Source organism: Strongylocentrotus purpuratus, unplaced genomic scaffold (assembly GCF_000002235.5).
Source record: "Strongylocentrotus purpuratus isolate Spur 01 unplaced genomic scaffold, Spur_5.0 spur5_scaffold_7, whole genome shotgun sequence".
NCBI lineage: Eukaryota > Metazoa > Echinodermata > Echinoidea > Camarodonta > Strongylocentrotidae > Strongylocentrotus > Strongylocentrotus purpuratus.
This window is the reverse complement of record NW_022145613.1, coordinates 17764501-17788780: the sequence shown is the minus strand read 5'-3', so window position 1 is coordinate 17788780 and position 24280 is coordinate 17764501. Positions and strand designations below refer to the sequence as shown.

At 34.5% G+C, this 24280-nt stretch overlaps 1 protein-coding gene across 1 annotated transcript; it reads right to left on the bottom strand.

The window, feature by feature from the left end:
- Positions 1–1397: 1397 nt before the first annotated feature.
- LOC105441844 (acyl-CoA 6-desaturase) lies at positions 1398–23933 on the bottom strand. Its single transcript, XM_030974214.1, has 13 exons — positions 23889–23933; positions 21043–21274; positions 20000–20146; positions 14735–14881; positions 13676–13777; positions 12707–12766; positions 12021–12147; positions 10693–10769; positions 9231–9328; positions 7470–7566; positions 6939–7018; positions 6215–6340; positions 1398–4816 (listed from the first exon to the last, which is right to left on the bottom strand). The coding sequence occupies exons 2-13, from the start codon at positions 21265–21267 to the stop codon at positions 4744–4746; spliced, it is 1359 nt and encodes a 452-aa protein (XP_030830074.1). The 5' UTR covers positions 21268–21274; positions 23889–23933; the 3' UTR covers positions 1398–4743.
- Positions 23934–24280: the final 347 nt, after the last annotated feature.

Sequence of the window (24280 nt, the reverse complement as noted above, 5' to 3'; positions counted from 1 at the left end):
GCTCCTAACCAGAGAGATTTTTGTTGTTATATGGATAAATGAAGATACACGAACAACATGGTGGCCTGTACTTCAACAGAAGAAGAAGAATAAATTCTATGTGGAAAGTGCAAACTTTGTTTGATGTAGACAAGATTCAAGGCTCTACAACACGGCACCCATAGAGGTGTTACATATAGTACGGAATAACCTGTAAAGTTACTAGTCCGTTATTGATGTGTCGTGCACACATTAAAGAATATCGTGTAAATATAATTTAGTTCTCTCTGCTTTCAAACAGTCGCAAGTTTCTCATCTTTCCGTTTCTTTCACAATTTCACCAACTCCTTTCTGCTTTCACACAATTTCACCAACTCCTTTCTGCTTTCACACAATTCAACTTGTTACAAAGTTTTCTTCTATCTTTGCAATGAACATCTCACTCAGCGGGGACTCGCTTACAGAAAACCTCCACAAAGAAGGAATGATAAACCATGCAACATATTCATCTGCTTTGATTTATTACCCAAATTGATCAGTTTTGTATCATTCTTTCTTCTCCTTACAATATATTACAGTTCAAAAGGTCTCATTCTGCAAATCACCAATTCTCATGATTCTTACCAAAGTACAACAATCAATACCTATTTTTCAGCTCACACCTCAAAAAATGTCACTCCTAACCGAAACGATTTAGACAATCTCACAAATTCATATGAACTTGAGACATTTTTAGGAGACTCCCAGAACAAAGTGTGCAGACCTGGGAAATGGTTTTACGATTTTCTTTCCACAAACCTCTATCATTCAAACAAGATCAAAACAAGCCTGACAACAGACCAAGCATACTATACATAATATGAGGCCATGAAACAGGTGTTTTGAGTCAGTTTAAAGTTGGTATGATTGTGTGACTGAGACATAAATTGCTTGCACATGTAGGAGCAACCCCCCCCCCCCCCCCCCTCCTCTAAAAAAAAAAAAAAGAGGATATTTAATAATCTTTTTCCACTTCAGAAAAAATAAAAAGGACTTGGTCATCTCCCATTAGATCAACCTTTAGGCAGAGCCTGAAAAATCAACAATTATTTGGAAAGTTAATAGACCAATATATTTTTTCTGTTTTCTCTTTATGAACAATTTTGTGTTGTTTTTAACATATATTTGTGGCAATTTACGGACTGATCAGCAGATGTTTTTCTTTCTTCTTAAGAAGTCAATGATTATAAAAAAAAACACTTATTGGTATTTAATCCCCACGATTCCAAACCTCAATCCAACGCCAGGAAGAGCACCACAAACTCAGGAAAATCCAACATGAAGATTATTTAAGGTAATGTGCATACAAAGCAAAAATTATACGAATATGTTACTATAAAAGCCTGAAAATGAGAGAATAACTCGCTTCTTTCAGAGGCTGTGTCAGACAATCATTTGATGACTTTATTAAAAAAAGCAAAATAAGTTGTGTCTTATTAGCCTGTAGAACATTAAGAAATTGGTTAAACACAACACACCCTTATTAATAAAATGTTCCAATAAAATCATTGTTGCTGCTGCATTTGATTCTGTGCAATTAAAAAAAGTTTGCATGATTGAAATTCGGATTATAAAAAAAATTGGTTGACAAACCAAAACTTTCTGATTTACTACCACCTGTAATAGAACCACTCTTTGGTATTTCTAGCCTTTTGGCTGTGAACGGACCACATTGCCATGGCTGGGACAGTGATTTGCTCTCCCCACAATAATGTTTCACACAATCATTGGATTGGGGAAAGTTCGACATCTTGTTTGCTGAGCAAAATATTCCTGTTCAGATTTCAAATACTATAACCTTGAATACTGCTATTTATTTAAAAAGTTACACAAGTATCATACCCTCTAAATCTTGTAAAATGTTATTTACAGTCACGAAGAGCAGCAAAATTAACATCAATGATATGCATTCTTTTCTAGTTTTACACATTGCATGGCACGTTACAGATGTCACAATACTTTAATGGAGCATAATTTGTACTGATTTTAGAATAATCAATCTTTCATGATTTGCTTCATCAATTTAAGAAAAATACACTTCTGAAAAAGATACATTCTATTAAATGAATTTCCTGACATTATACACAATGTGTTTTCATTACAAATACATTTCCATTCAACGGTTCTGTAAAAATTTGATGCTGAATAGTAATCAACCAAATTCATGATTTATTATTTTACTTTGATCCTCACACATCTTCTGCGTATTTTTTTTGTTTCCTCGTAAAAAATATATGCTCCAGTCACAATGCCAAATTTTGTTGCAAAAAATATATCAGGTTGAATCATTTGCTAATATTTTCCACTTTGGATAGAGCTCAACAAAAGTCAACTAGAGAAAGAGGCCCTTGGTACTTGTACAAGGGAAATGCACTGCAAGCACCCATTTGTGAACATACCCAACACCAAACACACAAGCTTTGTTTTACTAGAAAAGTGACATAATGGCTGGTTTCATTTCATCACACTTGAACATGATTTTCTTTGAGACAAATCAGAGCAAATTATTGAAGATTTTGTATGCAAAGTGCATACAATCTACACAGTATATGTATACAACCGATATTCATGCAAATGCAGAATAATGAACTCAACTTAGCAATGCCTGCTCATGAGAAATGCATATTTCATTCATTTTACACAACATATCACATGCAGAAACTTTTACAGGGCAAATACCTGTGTATTCAATAGTTTAAAAAGCAATAAATTGGAAAAGGAATAGATGGAAAGAAAGAAAAATAATTGAAATCAGATCCAAAAATATATATATAAATCAGATGTTACCATATTTACCACATTTTAAAAAAAAGGAAATTTGCTACTTCTCAAGAGTACTAAATAAAACTATTTTGAATATCAACATAGTCTCCATACTCATTCAGGTTAGATCCTATGGTCCTTTAAACCATCAATCCTATGCTCAAAATACAATTTGAATCAACATGATCTCAACCTTGCTTAAACTGACCACTAATCCCAATCGTAACTCTTTGCATAAAGCATAGGCTATAGTAATCTACAATCTAGAATATCTAGATAATTAAAGAAAAATTGCCCAAATCTCTATCTCTTGCAAGGCAGATGATACCAACACCATAGTTGTAACATTCTACACCTGAATTAACTTTTCATCTGGTTGTATTTTATACAAAAAATTACTCCTCATGTAAATAACAAGTCACCAGAAAACCTGGAATTAATTGCCTGATATATTATTTCCCGGCATTTCAACACTCTGCAAGATTTATGCTTTTATATGCTCATGAAAGAGTACATATCTTAAGTAAATGTACCACATTACATGCACTGCATATTAAAAGGTGAAATGTTATACAAATCAACTTCATCTCTTTAGACAGCATGGTAAAAATGTAAGCAAGACATCTGTTATTGCAAAACAATATGAAACATTCCTCACCTCATAAGTACAATTATACATCTACTCTACGATAAATGACGGAGATAAAATTACATTCAAAATCCATTTTCCCTGTCTTCTTCTTACATGTAAATACAGTTGAGACAAATATATGTAATTTAAGGTCACACCAAAATTTTGATGTTACAATAATCGTTTCAAAAACTAAAACCTTAACTCCCCTCTGTCATGTAAGTAATACAAATAGGCCTATGATTCCATACAAGTTCATATGCATATATCAAATTAATATATCTATTAAAAGGGAAATAAAGTCATTTTGCAAATGAATAATTTCAAGTATATAGAACATGATTAAGGCTAGGTTTGCATGGTTGTTGAATGAAGATCTATCATACAGGGAAAGAAGATGGTTTTGAACCTAAAGATCAATTCATAATTCATAATTTTTGTAATTAAATCTCCACCAAACTGAGTTCAAAGTATTCAAGTCAAATAAGTGATTTTGTTTTCCTTCTCAGTAGATTCCATTTTTATTTTAAAAAGCGTGATCTTTCTAATTGAAAGAGCAAAATCAATTGCATAAGATATATACAGATGGCTTATTCAAATTTATAAATTTTATTGTTTTTCTACAAAATCACAACACACTTTACCATAAAAATTACCACCAACAAGCAGGTTTACTTCCTGTGAAGTTTTGGATCTAAGAGACCTTGACCGGACATTAAATAAAAAACACATAGATTGACCTTTCACCTTGATTTGCAAAGGATAGCAAAAGAGTTCAAGCCCACCGCACACTATACGATCCGACCGTGATCCGATTTCCAATGAAACGCCTATTGTCTCAGATATGAACATTCAACATAAAACATTCTTTCCCAATGAGAATAATGATATGAATACAAACAAAATCCAATCTGTTGGAAGATTTCAAGATGAAGAAAAGGCCAAATCTGCTCAATATTATAGATAATTGCATCATTATGACGTCACTACGATTTGCAGCCAATTTGGCTTTTACTCCACCAACAGGAAGTGAAATACCCAGATATTGGGGTTTCGTTTCATCATATGACTAATCCGAACCTCCATCATTATTCCTATCCCATTCTTCCTAAATCAAATCATAGACAGGTCGTCTAGAGTCCAGTGGGCTTTACATACAAAGAATTACACAGTACCCTAATATTTTGTAAAGAAAATGACGCATTCACATTCTGGACTACCACCATTGCTGGGGTATCTTCATCATTCAATTTAACACCTACAATGCCATTCTCCACTCATGTACAGTGCGTCATCCAGGCTTTGCAGGGAGATGAGAGGTGAAGGGTTAATTAATTCTCTGGAAACTGGTCCTGGAGGTGGTAGTAGGCATCGTACCAAATCTCACCAGACGACTTGAGGGACCTGACCAATATCAAAGACATGAAAGGAAACGATTACCTCAACATGAGTGCGTATCGACTATCTATTCTACATAAGCTCTATTATTATTATTATTATTATTTATATACTGTGCTTTTCCCAGAGCGGCCCAAAGCGCTTACAACAAGAAGCATCCTACAAAAATGAAAATAAAAACTTACAGAATCCTAAAAATCTGGATTACAAAAAAAAAATATTTTAAGTTCCTTTTTAATGAAGAGACAGATGGTGATTTATACATTGTATCAACAAAAACCAAGCTTGTTTAAGGTCAATGCAGCATGATTGACGGAACATTATGCCTAACTCTTATCAGGCTTTGGTCAACTAATCAAACAAATAGCGGACTGCCACAGTCAACTATTGTTACACATACAGTGTATATGTACCATATACTACAAATAATATGGCAGTCTAATCCATGGTGAGTATCAGTATAAGGTTTATTCTTAAAACAAATGCATACATCATTTCAGGAAAAATGCCTTTATGAATGACCGTTTAATATTTCAAAGCCATTCTCCCCCTAGATTCAACTCACTGCAAAGTAACACCTATTTTCTCCCAGAACAAATTGAACCACATGAAAAGACCTTGACAAGTATCATTGTGCCTTCCACATTTTACCCACTAAGGTATCTTTTACAAAAATTACAATATATTTTGCAAATGTGTGAACTTTTTTTCCTTTTCTTTCTACAACTGTTGCTAATTGATTTCACTACCTTAAAGATAAAGTTGAGTTCTGGTCATGTGATTGCATTGTGAAAGAAACGGTGTGGAATCTATCAGAAAAGGTTGATCATCTAGTATATAATTATTCGCGTGTATTGCAAGGTTCTGGAATCATCAAAATGATAATAAATTTGGCCAAATCTTGGCAAAGTTACAAGCACTGTACACAGAATGATGTATATGGGACTACACAAGCACACAGCGAAAAAAACCTACCCCAGATTTGTACGATGTTTCATGTCATATTTAGAATAGGAAGGCATTTGAAGAGCCATGCTTTTCAGGGAACATGTTTAATCTGATGTTCTTCCACCCTTGCATAATAACAATGATAAAGCTCACAAATTATTTTTTACCTCTTGCCAGAACTCAACCTTCTCTTTAAACCCTGAATATTTTGAAAGCAAATAAAGGTGAGAAAAATAAGACATCCATCAAAATATGTCCTTTGACCCTGTAACAGACAGAACACTGGAGGCAGTATCACCAAAATCTATAGGCTTGTAGATTTGAAAGAAATCCGTCAAGGAGTGTGGCAGTTCAAGCGCACACAAGAATATAACGCAGCGTAACACTGCTGAATCCAAAGTACCCCACAGGCATAGTGCCAGGGGATACAATAAGATCCAATCTTGTGTTCCTTACCTGACTATATCAGAAAAGCCCTCGAGCAGCGTCTTGGTCTTGTAATCAACACCATGCTTTTTACACAGAGACTTCACCAAGGGTGCAACGCGTACGTAGTTGTGTCTGGGCATCGTCGGGAACAGACTGAAACAGAATAGAAATGTTGTACCATAGAAATAGAATTATGCGGTAAAAATCTGCGATTAAGTTTTGATAATTGTAAATGAAACCACAAGATATCCCATTATAAATTCATCATTTGCATGTATTATAATTAACAACCACATTTTCACTGTTTATCCACTAAACAGTTAGTAACCAGAAAAATATTTCATAGAGGAAACAAAGGTTTACTCGTATTGAGAGAGGGAAGATATCTGGCTCAAGTTTTTTGTCAATACTGAATGCAAGGATGACCTAATTTGCTACATAGTCAATACAGTCTACTATATTTGTGTCTAAATGAAGACTTTGATGCACTTGAGGCTTTAAATATTTTGCCCAAGGTTTGCAATACATTTTTTTTCATTCACAAATACTAGAAAATGGGCGGTGTAATGTTGCACTAGGTTATCCAACTTTCAATTTGATTACATAAAGTTTTACCTTCAAATCTTAGCTGGCATTGCTAATAACATGTTACCATTGAAACAGAACCCTATCATCCAATGTAAAATGGACTTTCTGGAAAGTGAACCCATACAAACAAACATGTTTGGTTTATTTCTGATATGAAACTTACTGATGCTCAATCTGGAAATTGAGATGTCCAGTAAACCAGTCATTGAAGAAACTTTGTTCAAGATTACAGGTGGCACGAAGCTAGGATGAGAAAAAAATAGAAACTTAAAGTTTTTTTTTTTTTGGGGGGGGAAGAATCAAGAATACTTTTTAATATGAAATATTGTCAATTTACAATACTCAGCATAGGGGAATCTTAATTAAAAAATATCTGGCAACATCATTCTCTGGCTAACAAGTTGTTTCATAGAATCTACACATACATCAAAGAAAAAGATAATCAACAAATAATAACTTTGGTGTGTTAGGAATAGTAGGTTATGTGTACCAGTGACTCCAGCGACATTTATTTTATGATATATTTCATCAAAGACACACCAAGTAGGTGAAGTACTTGGGTTGGGATTGAACAAGGTTTAGGGGTAGGCATAGGACTGACTCTAGGCTTAATGTTAAGAATTCTACAAGCGTCAGGTATTAACACTGGAAGAACAAGTCCAGCAGGCATGCATCAAACTATGAAGGAACTAACCTGTAGCTCTAGCCATGGTCGTGCTGAATCCACATCAATCTCCATTGGTATGTGGTTGGACTGAGAAACCCAGGTGAACCAAATACTCTCCATAACTCTGTGACAAATAGACATATGAGAAAGAAAAGTTTAGATAATAATACCATATTAAAGGTAAAGACCAGTTATGGTCATGCGATTGCATTGTGAAAGAAACGTTGTGGAACCGATCAGAAAAGGTTGATCATCTAGCATCTAGCATCTGCAAGGTTCTGGAATCCTCAAAATGATAAGAAATTTGACCCATTCTTCGTAAAGTTACAAGCACTATACACAAAAAGATGTATATGGGACTACCCTATATCTCTCACAGACCATGACAGAAACAAATTTATCAAATATATGAATTAGTAGGCGGTTTCCCGGCAAATTTGTTATCATCAAGTATTAGTCAAAACATATTCTTTCACATGATTGGTAATGAGAGCTTCCATTTCATTTTTTGAAATTGGGGCGTTTTCAATACTGGTCTTTACCTTTAAGGAAATATCCATGAAGTTTTTAAATCATATTTATTTTTTTAATTTCAGAGTGCAATCTGCTCTTGATTAATCTGTGAGAAGTTTAGAAGAGTACAATATACCTCAATAACTCTATGTATGTATACATATGCGGTTACTTCTTTTGAACTAGTGTGCCTTGAGCAATTCATTTCAAGTAAATTTGGGGAGACGATTCGGCATCTTACAAGTCTTACATATTTTAACTATCACTAATATGCAAACCATGACAAATAATTTAATGCTTAAAGGTAATACAAAGTTTTGGTATTGGGTCATGAATTCGGTTCAAATGAACATATTGAAAGCATATGTGATCCTACAATATTCATTGATCGTTGTCGCAGTTAAAATCGAGTCTAAAGTTATGAAATTGTAAATAATAAACTCTTCATGTTGTATAGCTCCCTCTCAAGGTCAAGATATTAATTAAGCTATAAAACAATGTTTCTTGACTACAATCGACCAATTTGCTATTCCCGTTTGGAAATCATATATCACAACTACATATTCTGAGATTTTCATGGTCGCAGCTACCATTGTACGGCCGTAGGCGCTATTTGAAATTTATCAAAAGTTACCGGGAGCACCGGTAAATTTTTATATTCAATTTTTCTCGAAAGGAGAAGTGTTCTAGGGGCTAAATTTTCTAGTGCTTATAATACATCCACAAGGGCATCCAAATATATCAAAATTGTAAAGAATCACTATCCACCCATTTTTCAAAATTTCCCAAAACTTTGTATTACCTTTAAATCTAATGCTGCCTATTGATTCTTTAAAGATGAAGTTGAGTTCTGGTCATGCGATTGCATTGTGAAAGAAACGGTGTGGAATCGACCAGAAAAGGTTGATCATCTAGCATATAAGAATTTGTGTGTATTGCAAGGTTCTAGAATCATCAAAATGATAAGAAATTTGGCCAAGTCTTGGTAAAGTTACAAACACTGTACACAGAAAGATGTATATGGGACTACACGAACACGTGGCGTAAAAATCCTACCCTGGATTTTTACGATGTTACATGACATATTTAGAATATGAAGGCATTTGAAGAGCCATGCTTTTCAGGGAACATGTCTTATCTGATGTTCTTCCACACTTGCATAATAAGAATGATAACGCTCACAAATCATTTTTGACCTCTTGCCAGAACTCAACCTTCTCTTTAAAGACCATTATTGAATTGAAATGTACATGTCCATCTATAAAAATAACCAACCTGAAAGCTTCATAGAAGAGAAGAAGTTGCCACCACGTCATGAGAGGAACATAGCAGAATAAAAACCTGGCGTAGTATAGCGAGTTGAAGAAGAGGTCCTAGAACAACAAATGATGAGAAAATTACACCATTTCGTTATGACATGATTTCTGCAAGCATCACGAATACTATCAACAAAACAATGCATGAATCAAACATGTTACGAATGCAAAAAGCCAGCAATCTGTAAACAGAACCATAGAGCTTTGTGGAGAACTGTGTCTTTCCCCCAACACAATGGTTTATATAAAATCTTGTTTTTGCCCAAGTTCTTGTCAGCGGCATTATTCCCCCAAAATTAAGTTTTGGGCCTTGGCATTTGCACCTTCATAAAGATATCAATATATCACCATACCCACTTCTACCCTACCCCCCCCCCCCCCCCCTTCCCCAAAAAAAGTATTTTAAAAAAATATTTAAAGAAAAATTTAAAAAATTAAAATTAAAAAAAAAAAAATTAAAAAAAAAAAAATTAAAAAAAAAAAAGTCAACGCAAAGCATAGCATCCCCTCGCAGGGTACAAATGGCCTATATACATGTACGTCAGAACAAGTTACCTCCATTGTTGGACTTTACTATTATATTACTAGGCAAGGAAGTTAACCACATTTCAATATATAATTAGGTTTTTTTGCATATTTAATGACCTATGACCTTTCACCTTTGACCTACATACTTGGAAATCAAACTTAGGCTGTACATGTATTTTGATACCATGTACCTTCATATTAAATTTCATTAAAATTTGTCAAACATTACTCAAGTTATCGAATGGAAACCAGATTCGCATATTTAATGAGCTATGACCTTTGACCTACATACTCCGGAATCAAACTTAGGCCTGGTTTTGATACCATGAACCTTCATATCAAATTTTATTAAAATCTGTCAAACATTACTAAACTTGTCGATTTGAAACCGAATGTGTATTTTTTTGCATATTTAGTGAGCTATGACCTTTGAACTTTGAACTACGTACTCCAAAATCGAACTTAGCCTGTATTTTGATACCATGAACCTTCATATTAAATTTCATTAAAATTTGTCACACATTACTAAAGTTATCGATCGGAAACCCAATTTGTTACGGACGTACGCACGGACGGACGCACGGCAGCGTTACTATATCCCCTCCAACTTCGTCGGGGAGGGGAAAATAAATAATTAAATAAATAAATATATAATAATAACCTTAACACTTTTTGATGAGTAAACTAGTTAACACAAGCGTAGGCACTTGCACAGAAAAGGGAGCGCATGGAACTCAAGTCCAACTTAGGTTCCATGCGAGCCCGAAACGCAGGGTAAATAATTATATTGTTATGTTTTGTTTAGGTTGGTTTTATACATTATAACTTTACACAAACAAAATTTCAGGTGATTGGTACACTTTAAATGTTTTTCAAATGAAAGTTTGACTCACAGTCCACTCTTTCTGCTTGATCATGTGACGATAAATCATAAACTGGAAGTAGAGAGGAAACAGCAGAGGGGGTCCAACTAGAAAATAAATCATAAAACATATTAAGTAATTCAATCAGAGAGAGGTATTGTAAGCAAATACTGCCGGGTTAAAGTGCTTGAGAGACGTGGCTTTAATAGAGGCACACACACAAAAACTACGAAGCCTTTGCCTTTTCTTTTGATGCATCATTATGCATCATTATAGCTATAGCCCTTGTACCTCATGTACATAAAAAATGATGGGAGTATTCATGCACATCAATAAAAACCAAGAACACTTATAGATTCCCAAGATCAGAGCTGCCAACCTTGTGTGACCAAAAACAGGAATCATGATGGCAAAAAAAGGAATTTCAAGCAAAAAAAAAGGAATTCATAAAAACGAAACTTACAACCACGCGCAACACACTTCCAATGCAGAAATGTTCATTCATCATGCTGTTTTTTCCATACAAGCAGGTAATTTTTTTGGTGGTTATTTTGGTATTATCGGTATTTCATTTTTTTTGAGAATATTTTTCTCTTCAAGTATGTTTTAAAATTAGTTTTCTATTGAATTTGTGATCAAATCACTATTTAAGGGCAGTTGTTTGACGTGCGGTATGTAAAAAAAAAAAAAAAAAATTAATTAATTAATTAAAAAACATATTTTATGAAGAAAAAACGGGAGTAATTCCGGCAAAAACGGAATGGTTGGCAGCTCTGCAAGATGTATGAAAATCATTCATATGGACATACATACAAATCACATGTATTAATGAAAATCCAATATCTCCTTCAAATGTTCCTCATATATCAGTTAATTGACTACGCGTCACTTTGTTTCCTAAATGCTTAATGCAAGGAGAATTGACAACGTCTTCATTATGTACTAACAATAAGTTTATGTTGTTTGATTTTATACACATGTTCTGTTTTATCTGGGACCTTCAACTTCACAATGGTCAATAATAACTGCAGCACACACACACACTGTATATTTCAAGAGACCGTTTTGAAGATCCACTGAATTTTGATTGTAATATGACTTTATAGGCTCATCTGGTCTCTTTAAATTGTTTTATCATTGTTTAAGTGGCCATCATATCACTTTGTGGAGCAGATGTGAAGCAGTTTGTAACTGAAAGGCGAAAGCAGTATAGCAAATTATTTGTTCAGAGCCAGAGAGGTTAACGCAGTGTTTAAATATAGTATTGAATATACACCCTTCTGGCTCCAAACAGATGAAATATTACATAGAATGGATTGGAAATAACAAGCATGTGAGTCTGGATGAGATCAACTTACTAATGAAGAAGTACCATTGTTGAAGATGGTAGGGCATTGATGACTTTCCACTCTCGGCTACCACCTTAGGCATCTTCTCTCCCACTACAAAAAGTGCTTCAAGACGAACATCAGGATCCTTGTTCATCTGTAGAGCAGGATGAAGAATATATTGTCATCATCCTCATGGTTATACTCATATTTCAGCATCATCACTTTTAGCACTCTCCTCACTATTTAAACACCATTTCCTTCTTTTTTATATTCTGGGTTTGAACAGCACTTATCCATCAACAATATCTCTGGGCACTTTAAAGACTATTATTCACCCAGTCATCAGATTCAGGCTTGCCTCCACACAATCTATGCACATTATCCACTCCCTGGGGACCACTCCAGCCAGGTGCCATGTTACATATGCTCACCAAGCTGAGCAAACTACAAGGGCTTTACTCATCCCATTTGGTACCTATTTAACAGCTTGGTGACGGGGGCAATATAGATAAAAATACCTTGCTTAAGGAAAAAAGAGCTACATGTATGCCAGGATCAAACTCATGACCTTTGTAGCTCCAGTCGGATAAAAAAGAAAGAATCGAGTAAAATACCGAGCCAAGCCAAAGAGTGAGAGAATAGAATGTGTGAGAGAAAGAAAACATAATGAATAAGAAAGTGATTGAAAGGTGCACATATAAACCTGTACTTACCACATTAGGCTTTGCATGGTGTTGATAATGCATGTGGTTCCACCATTTAGCTGATGCACCCTGTAGAGGGTACAGAAAGAAAGTCATTTTTAGTACATCAATCACTCTCAAATGTGTATCTTTACATACACATGCATGAGTAAACGCAGGGTTCCTGCCAGTGCACAAAACCTATGGCGCCATTTAAAAGTATGGAAGATTTCAGGAAATATCAAGGACTTTTTTCCTAACAAGGACACTGAGAAGGGAAAAAACAAAATAATTTACCCTCGGATTCTGCAAGAAAATATTACACTCGATTTGGAGCAAGACGAAAGAAAAATCTGCCAGGAAATACATATGAATCTCACCTTGAATGGGACAAGTACATAGTAAAATACATGATCCCGCTATACTGATTTAGACATTACAGCAACAATTATACCTCTTTCATCTTTTGTGTATGTAGTCATTTTTTTAAATAACAGGTATGCGTTAACTCTTTGCATTTGAGTTCTTAGTGTAGAGACCATGCCCCCATAAGTTAGATTACACACAACTTATCTTATATGGCAGTTACCATCATAATTGCAACACCTAACCTAACCTATCAATGTAAAGGCCAATGAAAACTATATGACTGATTGGAGGACTTGCAGTCTCTCTGGATAGATAACAAATGTAAAATGTACTGTACATCAAGAGAATGAAAAGAGACGATTTGAAGGTGATCCAACATTTACTCCAGCAACAATATCTCCAGGCTTCAAAAAGTATAGGGCTAGGATTGTGGTTGCAACTGGATTTTAGGTTAGCTTGAAGTTAGGTTGAGTGTTGGGATCAGGCTCGAAGGTAGAAGTTTGGTTGAATATACAAAATTGACCATGCGAGGCAACTGTCGCAGAACTAAAGTGTCATACAAGCCATTTCAAGCCAGCTCTAACCTTCCTTTAATAGAGTTACATCCTTCCCAAATCAAAAGACACTTACCTTCATTGTAGACATGAAGAAATAGTGAAAGAAATGGTTCCACTTTGAAGACTTGAAGCAAGACAGGTGACCAAGATCATGTTGAAACCACCCAACCTGAGCCTGAATTAAAAGCAGAAATTTCGTTTTTTAACATTAACATTTCCATTGTAAACAAGGAGATAATGTAATTGTGTTTCGTGCAAATGTATGGAATATAAAACTCCACCTCTTTTGATATTTCTGTACCACCATAAAGCTTACGCAAACATATTTCAAATACAAAGATAGCATGTAACAGTAACATATTTTTCTTCATTCAGTACCAAGTTTATTACAGAAGTAGTTAAATGTAAATAGTTTTTGAAGTATTTTTTTTTTCAGGACCCATTGATCATCTCCAATCATTTATACTCAATTCTCTTTTAAACAATGATGTATTACAGAGCTAACTTTGTCTGGCTTCGGCTATATGTTGGCTCTGTTTTTAGACAGAATGCTATCTAATTTAATTGCAACTCAGTAATTCTATATGTCTAATTTGAACACTGTGATAAACCATGTTAATGAAAACAAAGCCTTTATAATGTCTGATTATTGTTGATGTGTTTAGATTATCATGGCTGGCTGGCTGGAATGCTCCAAGAGGAGTGGAGAGTGTGCACTGGAAGTGTAGAATCCAGTGAAATGATAATACTGTATTAGCGCTTTGGTCAGTAAGCTTGTTTCATAAGAAACGGTCATTACTACTATTTCTCTTTAAAATGAGCAAGTATATTGTAGATGAGGACATATCAAATTGTGCTACTGAGAGTCAATCACATTTCTGTATTGCCTTACAACTACGCAGAATTAGGCATTGTGGTGTGCGCCTGTAATCCAGCTATTAACGATGGAAGTTACAAACTGATTCAGCCGAGGACGCAGGTTCAAAACTGAGTCGCGTCCTTCGGATGGTGACGTTTAAAGGTCGGTCCCCAGGCGTAAATAATCATATCTGATTGGTACACGTCTGTAAAAACCCAAAACACACACACACACACTGTATTGTCTTGCATTGAGAAAGCATGGTGAATGTACCTGAAGTGTGCCGTGCATTGCTACACATGCTAGGAATGTCCACCAGTTGAATCCATATGTCCTCATGACGATATAAGATGCAATCTCCAGACCAATGATATGACTCATGTGCAGGAAGAAGAAGAGGAAGTTGGCGTTGAAGAGGCCCTAGAAAAGAGAGAATATAAAAAAAATAAAAACATCGAAATCAAGTCACTTTTATATAATTTATCAGCATATTACAGTAGATGACATTAATACCTGTGAGTGCCAGTTAAAGTTTTCTGCAAAACTTTCATTGATGTATGTATCTTAACAGTTTTCATATATATTAATGTTTATATAATCATAGCAATAACTGTCAGGTGAAAAGTACATGCACATTATGTCCCATGCCCTTTTACTTAGATTTACAAATTTGAAAATGTTTTATATTTATTATAGATAAACATAATATAGAGTATCTTTCTTTCTATTTTTGCTTCTATCATTGCTGTTAATTCTCAAATTCTTCTTCATGTTAAAGTCTGCCCTGAACCTTACAACCCTGCATTTGCATGTAAACACCTGGGAAGAAATTCCTGTAATCGTATCAATATGAATTTGACCTCTTATGAAACTGATACACATTGCCAGAAAAACATAGTAATTTCCAAATATCAGCCCTTATATTAAAGTAAAGATTGATATTTATGTTTCAATAGTTCCAATTTGACCTCTTCAATATGAGTGAAAATATTGACTAGACCACTGACCGGAACACTGGCCATAGCATACTAGATATTCAATTCAATTCATTTATTTCTTCAACCATCATAATAAATATACAATCAAAATAAGTTACATCAGATATACTGTCTAGACAGTGCCATTTAAACTTTTTATATCAAGATGAGCCTTGATGAGTCTGGCAACATTAAGTTAATAATATTAACTGATAAATGACTGTGCACTTACTATATTCATGCAATCTTACTTTCAGGGCTAATTTTTTTTTCTCCACAAATTGAAATATTATCTAAGAATCCTTTTATGAAAGTTTGATACACTTGGGGAAAAGAAAATGATAAAAGAGTGTGTATGTTCTAATTTCTAAAAGAAACTGTGATGTAGAAATTGCAATTTTTAGCATCACCATTATACGATGAACAGACTTTCCACGATAAACCTCAATATTTTCAAAGGAATGTCTTGATTACCGTACTTCCAAACTGGGCAAGTGGACCAGGTACATTAAAAGTAAGTCCGAGTAAGGCAATTTTTTGTAATAAAAAAATATTAGCATGGTATATAATAATATAATATTCACGCCTTCTTCAACATATTCATTTCATGTTCCACGAGAGCTGATAGTGTAATCATAAATGACAATTTGGGATTTCTGATTTAGTTAAGGAGCTTGTTTAATGATCCCAGAATATGTACTGTATGTATATTTAGCTTCAGTTATTATCAAAACTTTAATTAACCATACTAATTACTAGAAGACCACATAATCCCAAAGCAGGTTTAATACAACAGGACGGATATCATGTCAATACCAAGTTCCAGGGCTTTATTTCAAGAGTCTTGTGACCTTGTGATAATCTTGTGAGAGATAAAACAATTTAAGTATTTGTATTGAGGGCCAAATGATACATCCTGTCATCACACTGCTGCATGCACATGACGCATGTCAGATTTGCTTATGTATCTCTCTTTCCCAATGTCAAATGAATGTCAAATGAATGAGCATGAATGTCAAATAACATTTGCAATTATATACACTCTAAGCCACCTTCAGTTTTTTTTTCTTTGAGTAATTATCTAGATAATACACTTCAAGAACACTTGTATAGAGTACCACTGCAAACTCATGAACTAAAAAACATAGTTACATTCTCTGAAACAACTTGTCCTTTTCTTGCTCATATTGATGTATTCATCTTTTTATTCAAATTTGGCGAATGAAGAAAACGTTTATTTTTTCATTTTGTACCTACATCAACTTTTTTTCGACATTTCTAGTACCTTTTTGGTGCTGCAGTTACTTCAGGACTACTACAAACTGTTTAAGAAGAATGATTTTGAATTATGTATGTATTCTTAAACATGTTATTTGAACCTAAATTGTATGACTTGATCACAGGCAGCAAATGAGCAAAGTTCATCTAGGCTTTATATCTAGAACTAAAATAACAATATTTATTTGCCTGTACAACTGCGTCACATGCATAACCAATTCTATTGTTGCATTGCAGCGAGCCATAGAGCCATAGAGACAAACTACTGCTTCCCGTATTGTTACTTTATCTAAGAGGTCAACTAGTCAACCCACTCAGATCCCATTTTGAAATCTCTCCATTGGTTGCCAATTCAATTGTGTACAGTATTTAAGATTACATTACTTGTTTTTCATTGGTGGCAAAGTGGTACTTTCCATAAGTACAACTCTACTTTGTTCATATTCCATAATCCTCTTAGTCTTAGACAACTCAGATCTTCTAACTCTTCTCTTCTTTGTATAGGGTTAAAGTACTTCATTTTTCCTTTAAAAATATACATGTATGGTTCTAATAGATGAATGTCAGAGTCATTGCATGTAATACTCCATCAATACATAGACACATGTGTACTGTGAAGATCTTGTTACTAGTTAGTGATTAATCAGACATTAAAGGCAGTATGTTGGTACAGTGTGTCACTGAGGAGCAAAGTTTGTTCAACCAGTTTGTACACAGCCCCTGTGAGGATCCATTTCTTACATGACTGTCCAAGGTTAGCATTCAGTCTCTTGAAATGATGTAAGCAAAGTGATGTAAAGAAAAGTGATGTAATTATAAAGTGATGTAATCTTTGAATTGTGTACCACTATTATGTAAACCACTGATCTGTATTTTTGGAGGAAAAAAAATGTAATTGAAAATTAGAGACTAACAGACATGTGGACATGATGCATATTAAATTTACAGCTATTTCATGCCATGGTGTTTTTAAAATTCCATAAAATTAAAGCCACATGCCCAAATTGCATGTTTCATATACATGTATGGTACACTACATGTACATGTAGTACTTTAGAACTCAAATGTAGCACTAACTAATCTGTCATTTTATTCTTGTATTTACCTATTTTCTTCCTCATTTACTTTATTACTTCCTATTTTATTTAGTCTATAATTTCTATACTTTTTTTATTCATTACCTTTATTACTTAATTATTTGTCTCCATATTCCTAATCCTGTGAGAAACACTGTTAATTACATATTCACTTTAATAACATCTTCATCTAAATATTCACATCTTCAGATAAATTCATGTGTCATAAAGTTAAGATTTCATTAGTAGAAAAACAATGCAATTAATGTTTTCCTGTTGCAAAACTCACTTATAACAGTTTTCAAATAAATAATAATAATAATAATAATAGTGTAAACTATAGAGTGCACACCGTCCAGGGATGCTCATGGTATGATCTGCTTTCATATTTACTCAACAAAGTTCATGATACAGAAATGGAACGATTTACCTAAAACTTGAACTTTTGCCAATTCTTTAGGAATGGCATGCCAAAACAGAAGTCTCAAACCTTTACCTTAGTTTATCATATAGGCATGGGATATACTGTACGTGCAATATTACACATTGCTCAATACCATAATTACTGATCAAAGGTCACATAAGACAAACCATCTTTCACCCGATTGGGGTTATTGTCCCATTTTCTTTATCTTCACCAAACAAACTTGACAGACTCTTTGCATCTGGGTCTATTTTCATCAATACAAATGGATGAGGTCATGATTAGATATTTTTAATAGCCCAGTTAAATTCCATACACAAGGCTCCTAAAATATGTTTATATATGAATGGGCATCCCTAGGCTACTAGACCTTCTACAAATATAAATAGGCTTTAACATTTAGTTATTGATCAACAGATTTATTTAGAAAGTGAACAACTTGGCAGCGGATGGGTAGTTCATACTTTTTATCTTTGCCCACAAATCATGATAAATATAGCGGACATGTATTTCAAATGTGTTTAAAGGCAAGTATTCTGTATCATTAAACAAATTATGAGGCACTAGTTTTCCAATCAAGTCAAATTTATGACTGCAGTACTTTTTTTAAATGTCAAGAACTAACACAGCAACGCCAATATAGCACACTCTAGCTAAAATGTAAGCACATTAACTTAATAATTAATTTCAACTTCTTGATCATTGTTGGTCCCTGTGAATGATACTTTTTAATAAATGACATAACTCTCAACTTCCAACTAAAATCATTCATTACTAATAAGTTACAGATTCTTTCCCGTACATACACAAGGTGACTTACACACTCACCATTCTTTTTTATGTAATGGATGGCCTACATGTATATGTAAAACCCTCGTGATGTGAACGTATCTCATTCTCTATCTATTGTCTACATGTACCTTATTTCCTGTTTTATATTTAATCACTGTTCAATTGATATTGACAAAGACTTTACATTACAAGATCACTAGAGGTGAAATATAGACAAAGCAAACCTGCTTTATTAAAATTGTTTCACTTTCTTAGTTTCTATCCCTTGATAGATCTGTCATTCTGTAATCACAGGCATAGCCAGGATTTTTTAATGGGGGGGGGGGGGGGGCAGATGTGGCGACTAATCGCCCTAAAATTTTCGAAAATGACACTGTTTCGCTATTAAAATAAGCGTAGAAGCAAAACTACTCAACCCTTATCAATAATCTTGGTGTCATTTTCTTCAGTATGAAATACACTACCCAAAAGGACCTTTCTTTTAGGGGGGATGTACCTACATGAGGCATGAGGTACTGCATTGTTTAGGGGCTAAATAGGGGGGCCATGACCCCCCCCCCCCCCCCCCCACCCTTGCCCCCTGGCTACGCCAATGTCTGATTCTACATGTACATATCTATTTCACATGTGTTAAGGAGAAAATTTGGAATACACAAAGAAACAACTTTCAACAATGTAAGAATCTATAGGGATTTTGGCAAACCTTGGCAGTTGAAAAAAAGTAAAGTGTAGAGATCTAATTCACTTCATCTTCCTTTTTTTAAGAAACCTTATTAGCAATCAAATTTTTTTTCTTAAAAAAAAAAGTCAGAAAAAATCAGAGAAGCAGACTGGGGAAGTTTGAAAGAAATTGGACAAAAAATAAGAGAGTTTCACTAACTAGAAAAAAAAAAAAAAAAAAAAAAAAAAGGTATCTGTAATCTACTATGTCTTAAGAAAATTTTCTTGCAAAATATTTTTGTTTAAAGGAGGAAATGCTCTAAATACCTACCATTTGCTCAGCAGTCTTTCGAAGTTCAGCAAAGTCTTTCACAACATCTTTACACTCCACCTGATCTTCCATGATCTGCCCAATATGGATAGCTTTCATGTGCTTCCTCACAAATTCCTCATCATTGTGGAAAGCAGTGAAGGCTTCCTACAGGGAAGAACAGTTTTTAACAACAGTGAAATAGTACTTGCATTGTAAACACTCATACACGTAAATGATAATTTTCATTCATTATATAGTAGGGCCCAATTGACTAATTTATCAAGGAAAACTGATGTGTAATAAAAAGCAACAATATATTACATCTCCTTCATTAACTTACTGTAAGTACCATATAAATATGCTTTTTTTAATATAAGGCAAAAATGGGCAAGACAACAAGCCACATTTCTTCAGCAATTAGATGCTGCTTCTAGTCTTTGGTGTTCACTATTTAAGCCCAACATCAGAATGTTAGGTGTAATGTAGAAAATGATTACTCATCTGAATCCTTACTTTGATGTTGAAGCGTAAAGATAAACTTATTTGCCCCTTCAGGTAATGATATCTCTCTGGTACGGACTGTACTTAAGGGGGTGGCTGTACCAATATTTCCCAAGGATAGATTTGAACTGATTTACAGTTGTTGCTCTGACTGCCGAGTCTGGTAAGGAATTCCAGTTGTTGCAACTTCGCACAGAGAAGGAATTTTGACGAAGCACAGATTTACACTTTGGCTTCCTTACTTTCATACTGTGGCCTCTGGTTCTGGATTCATGGACTGGACTCCTTACAGTATATCATTATCACATACATGCTCACAACATAACCAGGTGTATTTGGTCTATGGTTGAAGTTAAGAATTCATCAAGTGTAGGAAAGTGACTGTTCAGCAATTGATGACAGAAACTAGTACATGTATGAACAAGAAGATTATTGCTATTGTATTTCAGGATTCAAAAAGTATAATTTAGTGTTGCTGTGTATATTAAATGCCAATTACTCCCTACATATCCTGATTATATCTTTAAACTGTCTTTCTCATAATAATTCAAGACCCTTACAGTTCCGTCTTGCCCAGCATAGTGAGTGATGACTTTATATCCTCCTGGATGTCTTTTGCTCCATTGTGTGATGTCGTACACCTGGTCATCAACCACCAGCCACTTCTCCTTCATCGTCTTCCCATCATGCTTCTTTACTTCATCCCAGGTCACATCACCCACAAACCTTCGAGGTTTGTGTACGGCACCCTGTACCTCTCCATGCTGGTTTGCTCCCAGACCCATCTTTACACTGCGGTACAAAGAAGTAAAACACTTAAATACACTGTGCAAGCTAACCTTACAGGCCCTGTGATTTTTGAAATATGATATTGATATCACCAAGCCTTACTTGGCATGCATTAGTCTGAAGAGCCACTGGCTTCACCACTGCCTTTCAGATCTTCACCTGATGCCTATCTTTCGTTGAATCCATTAAATAAAATGCAAAGGAAAGACTTATTTTGATGCAGACACACGTCTTGGTATGGCACTTTAATATTTATGAACATTTTATGGGAACATGTATTGTATAGGGGAACATGTAATGTTTCTCTATATTAGGCTTTCCCATCTGCCCTAAACGGATTTTACATATCTATTTTCACATTATCATGAAAATCATGCAAATAAACTTAAAAATAAAGATCATGGTAATGTACAAAACCAAAATTAGTCAATGTTAGATAGGCCTGCAAAAAAGGAAGTGGGATATAGGGGACACTAGTGATGTATTGACTGTTATAAATATAAAATGTGATGGGATAACAAAAAAATTAACTTTAATATTAATCCCTGGAAAGACTGACACCCTGCAAAAAAACATTACAATGTAAACAAGAACATATTGATCAAGGCAACTACATGTATCAAGTTTATTAAATCATGAAAAGTTTTATCAGTTTGAAAACTAATTAATTCATAGCTGTTAGTAGGCCTAAGCCTAGATTTGTCCTACATGTAGTGACTTGACCTTTGGAGAACTAAATGCATTTGTATATATTATTGTCTTGTCTATATTGTGTGGCTTGAAGTCTAGCCTTTTATTCCATTGTCACTCATTTCTTTAGTGACACCTGTTACATTACAAGAGTGCCACACATACTTATTCTGGCAAGCACATTCCACACCCTATGGGTTGGGATGTGCAACCACCTAATGTACTGGTATAGCTTATACATGTACTGTACAGGCACATTACACTTGTTTGCTTTATTTGACACACCTATTTTCATCACTTCTCCTGAGCTGTTCATATCTAGAGCACACGTATTCTAGAGAGTCTTGAATCGATCTACAGCAAAGCTAATTCAGCTTCATCTTAATTCTTGTCCTATATCTTCGCTTGTTTCTCTACTCGGTTCCGAGGCCTTATTACTTTATAGAGATTATAAGTTTCTTCTTCCTTACTTAATTCGCAAAGAAGCGTCATTACTTTGTACATGGTCTTACATATTCTTTCTTCGGGTGCTGTGCAATATTTGAACTACTGCTTGTGATATAATATATGTTCCAAGTATCTGTACTCAACAGGTGTTTCTACAAGACAAGGTAGGAAAGAAATCTATTTCTTTTATTTAGGTGATTAAATTCCCTAAATACATATCAAATCTATTAAATGAGAAATTACACTGTGAATAGTTTATAAGTGAACTCAAAAATCAATATTTGTATGAAAAGAAAATATCAAAACATTTTGGTAAAACAGTAAAATCCCTGAAGAGCTGGGTAGTCTTCAATGGCAGGCAAGCCAAAGTCGCGACAACCAAATGCTGGTGATTGTACGTCAAGGACAGATACAGATACAGATACAGAACACAGAAGTCAGAAGTACATTCTCTAGTTTTCAGATCTACATGTACATTTAAATTTAAATTTCAAGATATTTTCTCCACATGTGTAAACTGAATAGTTTTAAACATGTATTATTAACATTTAGATAAGCTTAAATTTTGTTATTTGAATAGGTCTATGTTGTTTAACTTGTTTTCAAAGCCTAAAACATTGGACACAACTTTCATAGCAAGTATTTGTATTTTTAGTTTAATATAAATAATAAGAAAAATATAAGGGTGCATTTTTATAAACTATCAAATCAATATCTCCAGGAGTAGCCATCTCAAATACCGATTCACCGTTCATGAATTGAAAGTTTGAAACACTCACACTTTTATTTAACAAGTTTTAATCTACGTAATTTCTGATTTTGTTTTTAATTCTATAAAAGACTGACTAGAGAGTCTGTATCTCTTGTCCCAAACTATTATTTCTATTTTCAATATTTTATTTCCTTATTCATTCAAATAATTGCAGTCTTCATAAAATTACTTTTATATAAAATGAGGTAGAAATAGTCTGAGGCTATGTCTCATTTCCTCATCTTGCCAAATATCATTATCATGAGAGATTTAGATCTAGAATCTAGACTAGAATCTAGAAGATCTAACGTTAGACCCTATGTCTTGATCTAGCTAGTTACCACAGTAAGCTTTTTATGAAAGGGTTTACTTAAGTTCAGGAAGATCAGACTCAGTCTCACTCTGACTCTCGAAGACATCTCCAAACTTACGACATCCTCCGCCCATTTCACCTGTTCACACCAACAACACTCACCAGAATTGCAGAACACACACTGATCAGTGCTCGCGCTCGAGCACTACCTGCACCGCAGTCTACGTGCCTGGCGCCCAGGGGCAACGTCCCCGCTGGAATGAGAAGGTCATTCACGCCGAAATAAAGTTTATAAAATTACATTGTTTCGTAAAAATCAACCACATAAAATAAGTTGTCATTTTGGCCAGTCATTTAATGGTTACATAACATCATAATGAAAGCGAATACGGATTTAAACCAGGTAAATTACTCACTTTAAGTTCCAAAATGAAGCTGGTACAAGATGCGGCACGGCACGGGACGAGCAGCTGACATCAGTGTAACATCAACGTTTCATAAATATCGTACATGCACAAGTCCGATACTCGTGCCGTTAACCTTTGCCCTAGCGAGCGTAACTAACGACCTCAAACTATTTATCAACCTGCATCGTCAGTGTTATTTTAATGCATTCATTCAAGAACATGTAATAATTCCAACAGATGATGATGGTTTCATCAACTTAAATATAATATTGTTTCTGATTTAAGCTATAAATATTTCATCTCAAGTTCCAGTATTTTCTGTAATCAAGTGTTTATTTAGAGGATGGGGTGACGTCGTGAACAGGGAAATCCCGTCAATATAAAATCAGGTGATCTCATGT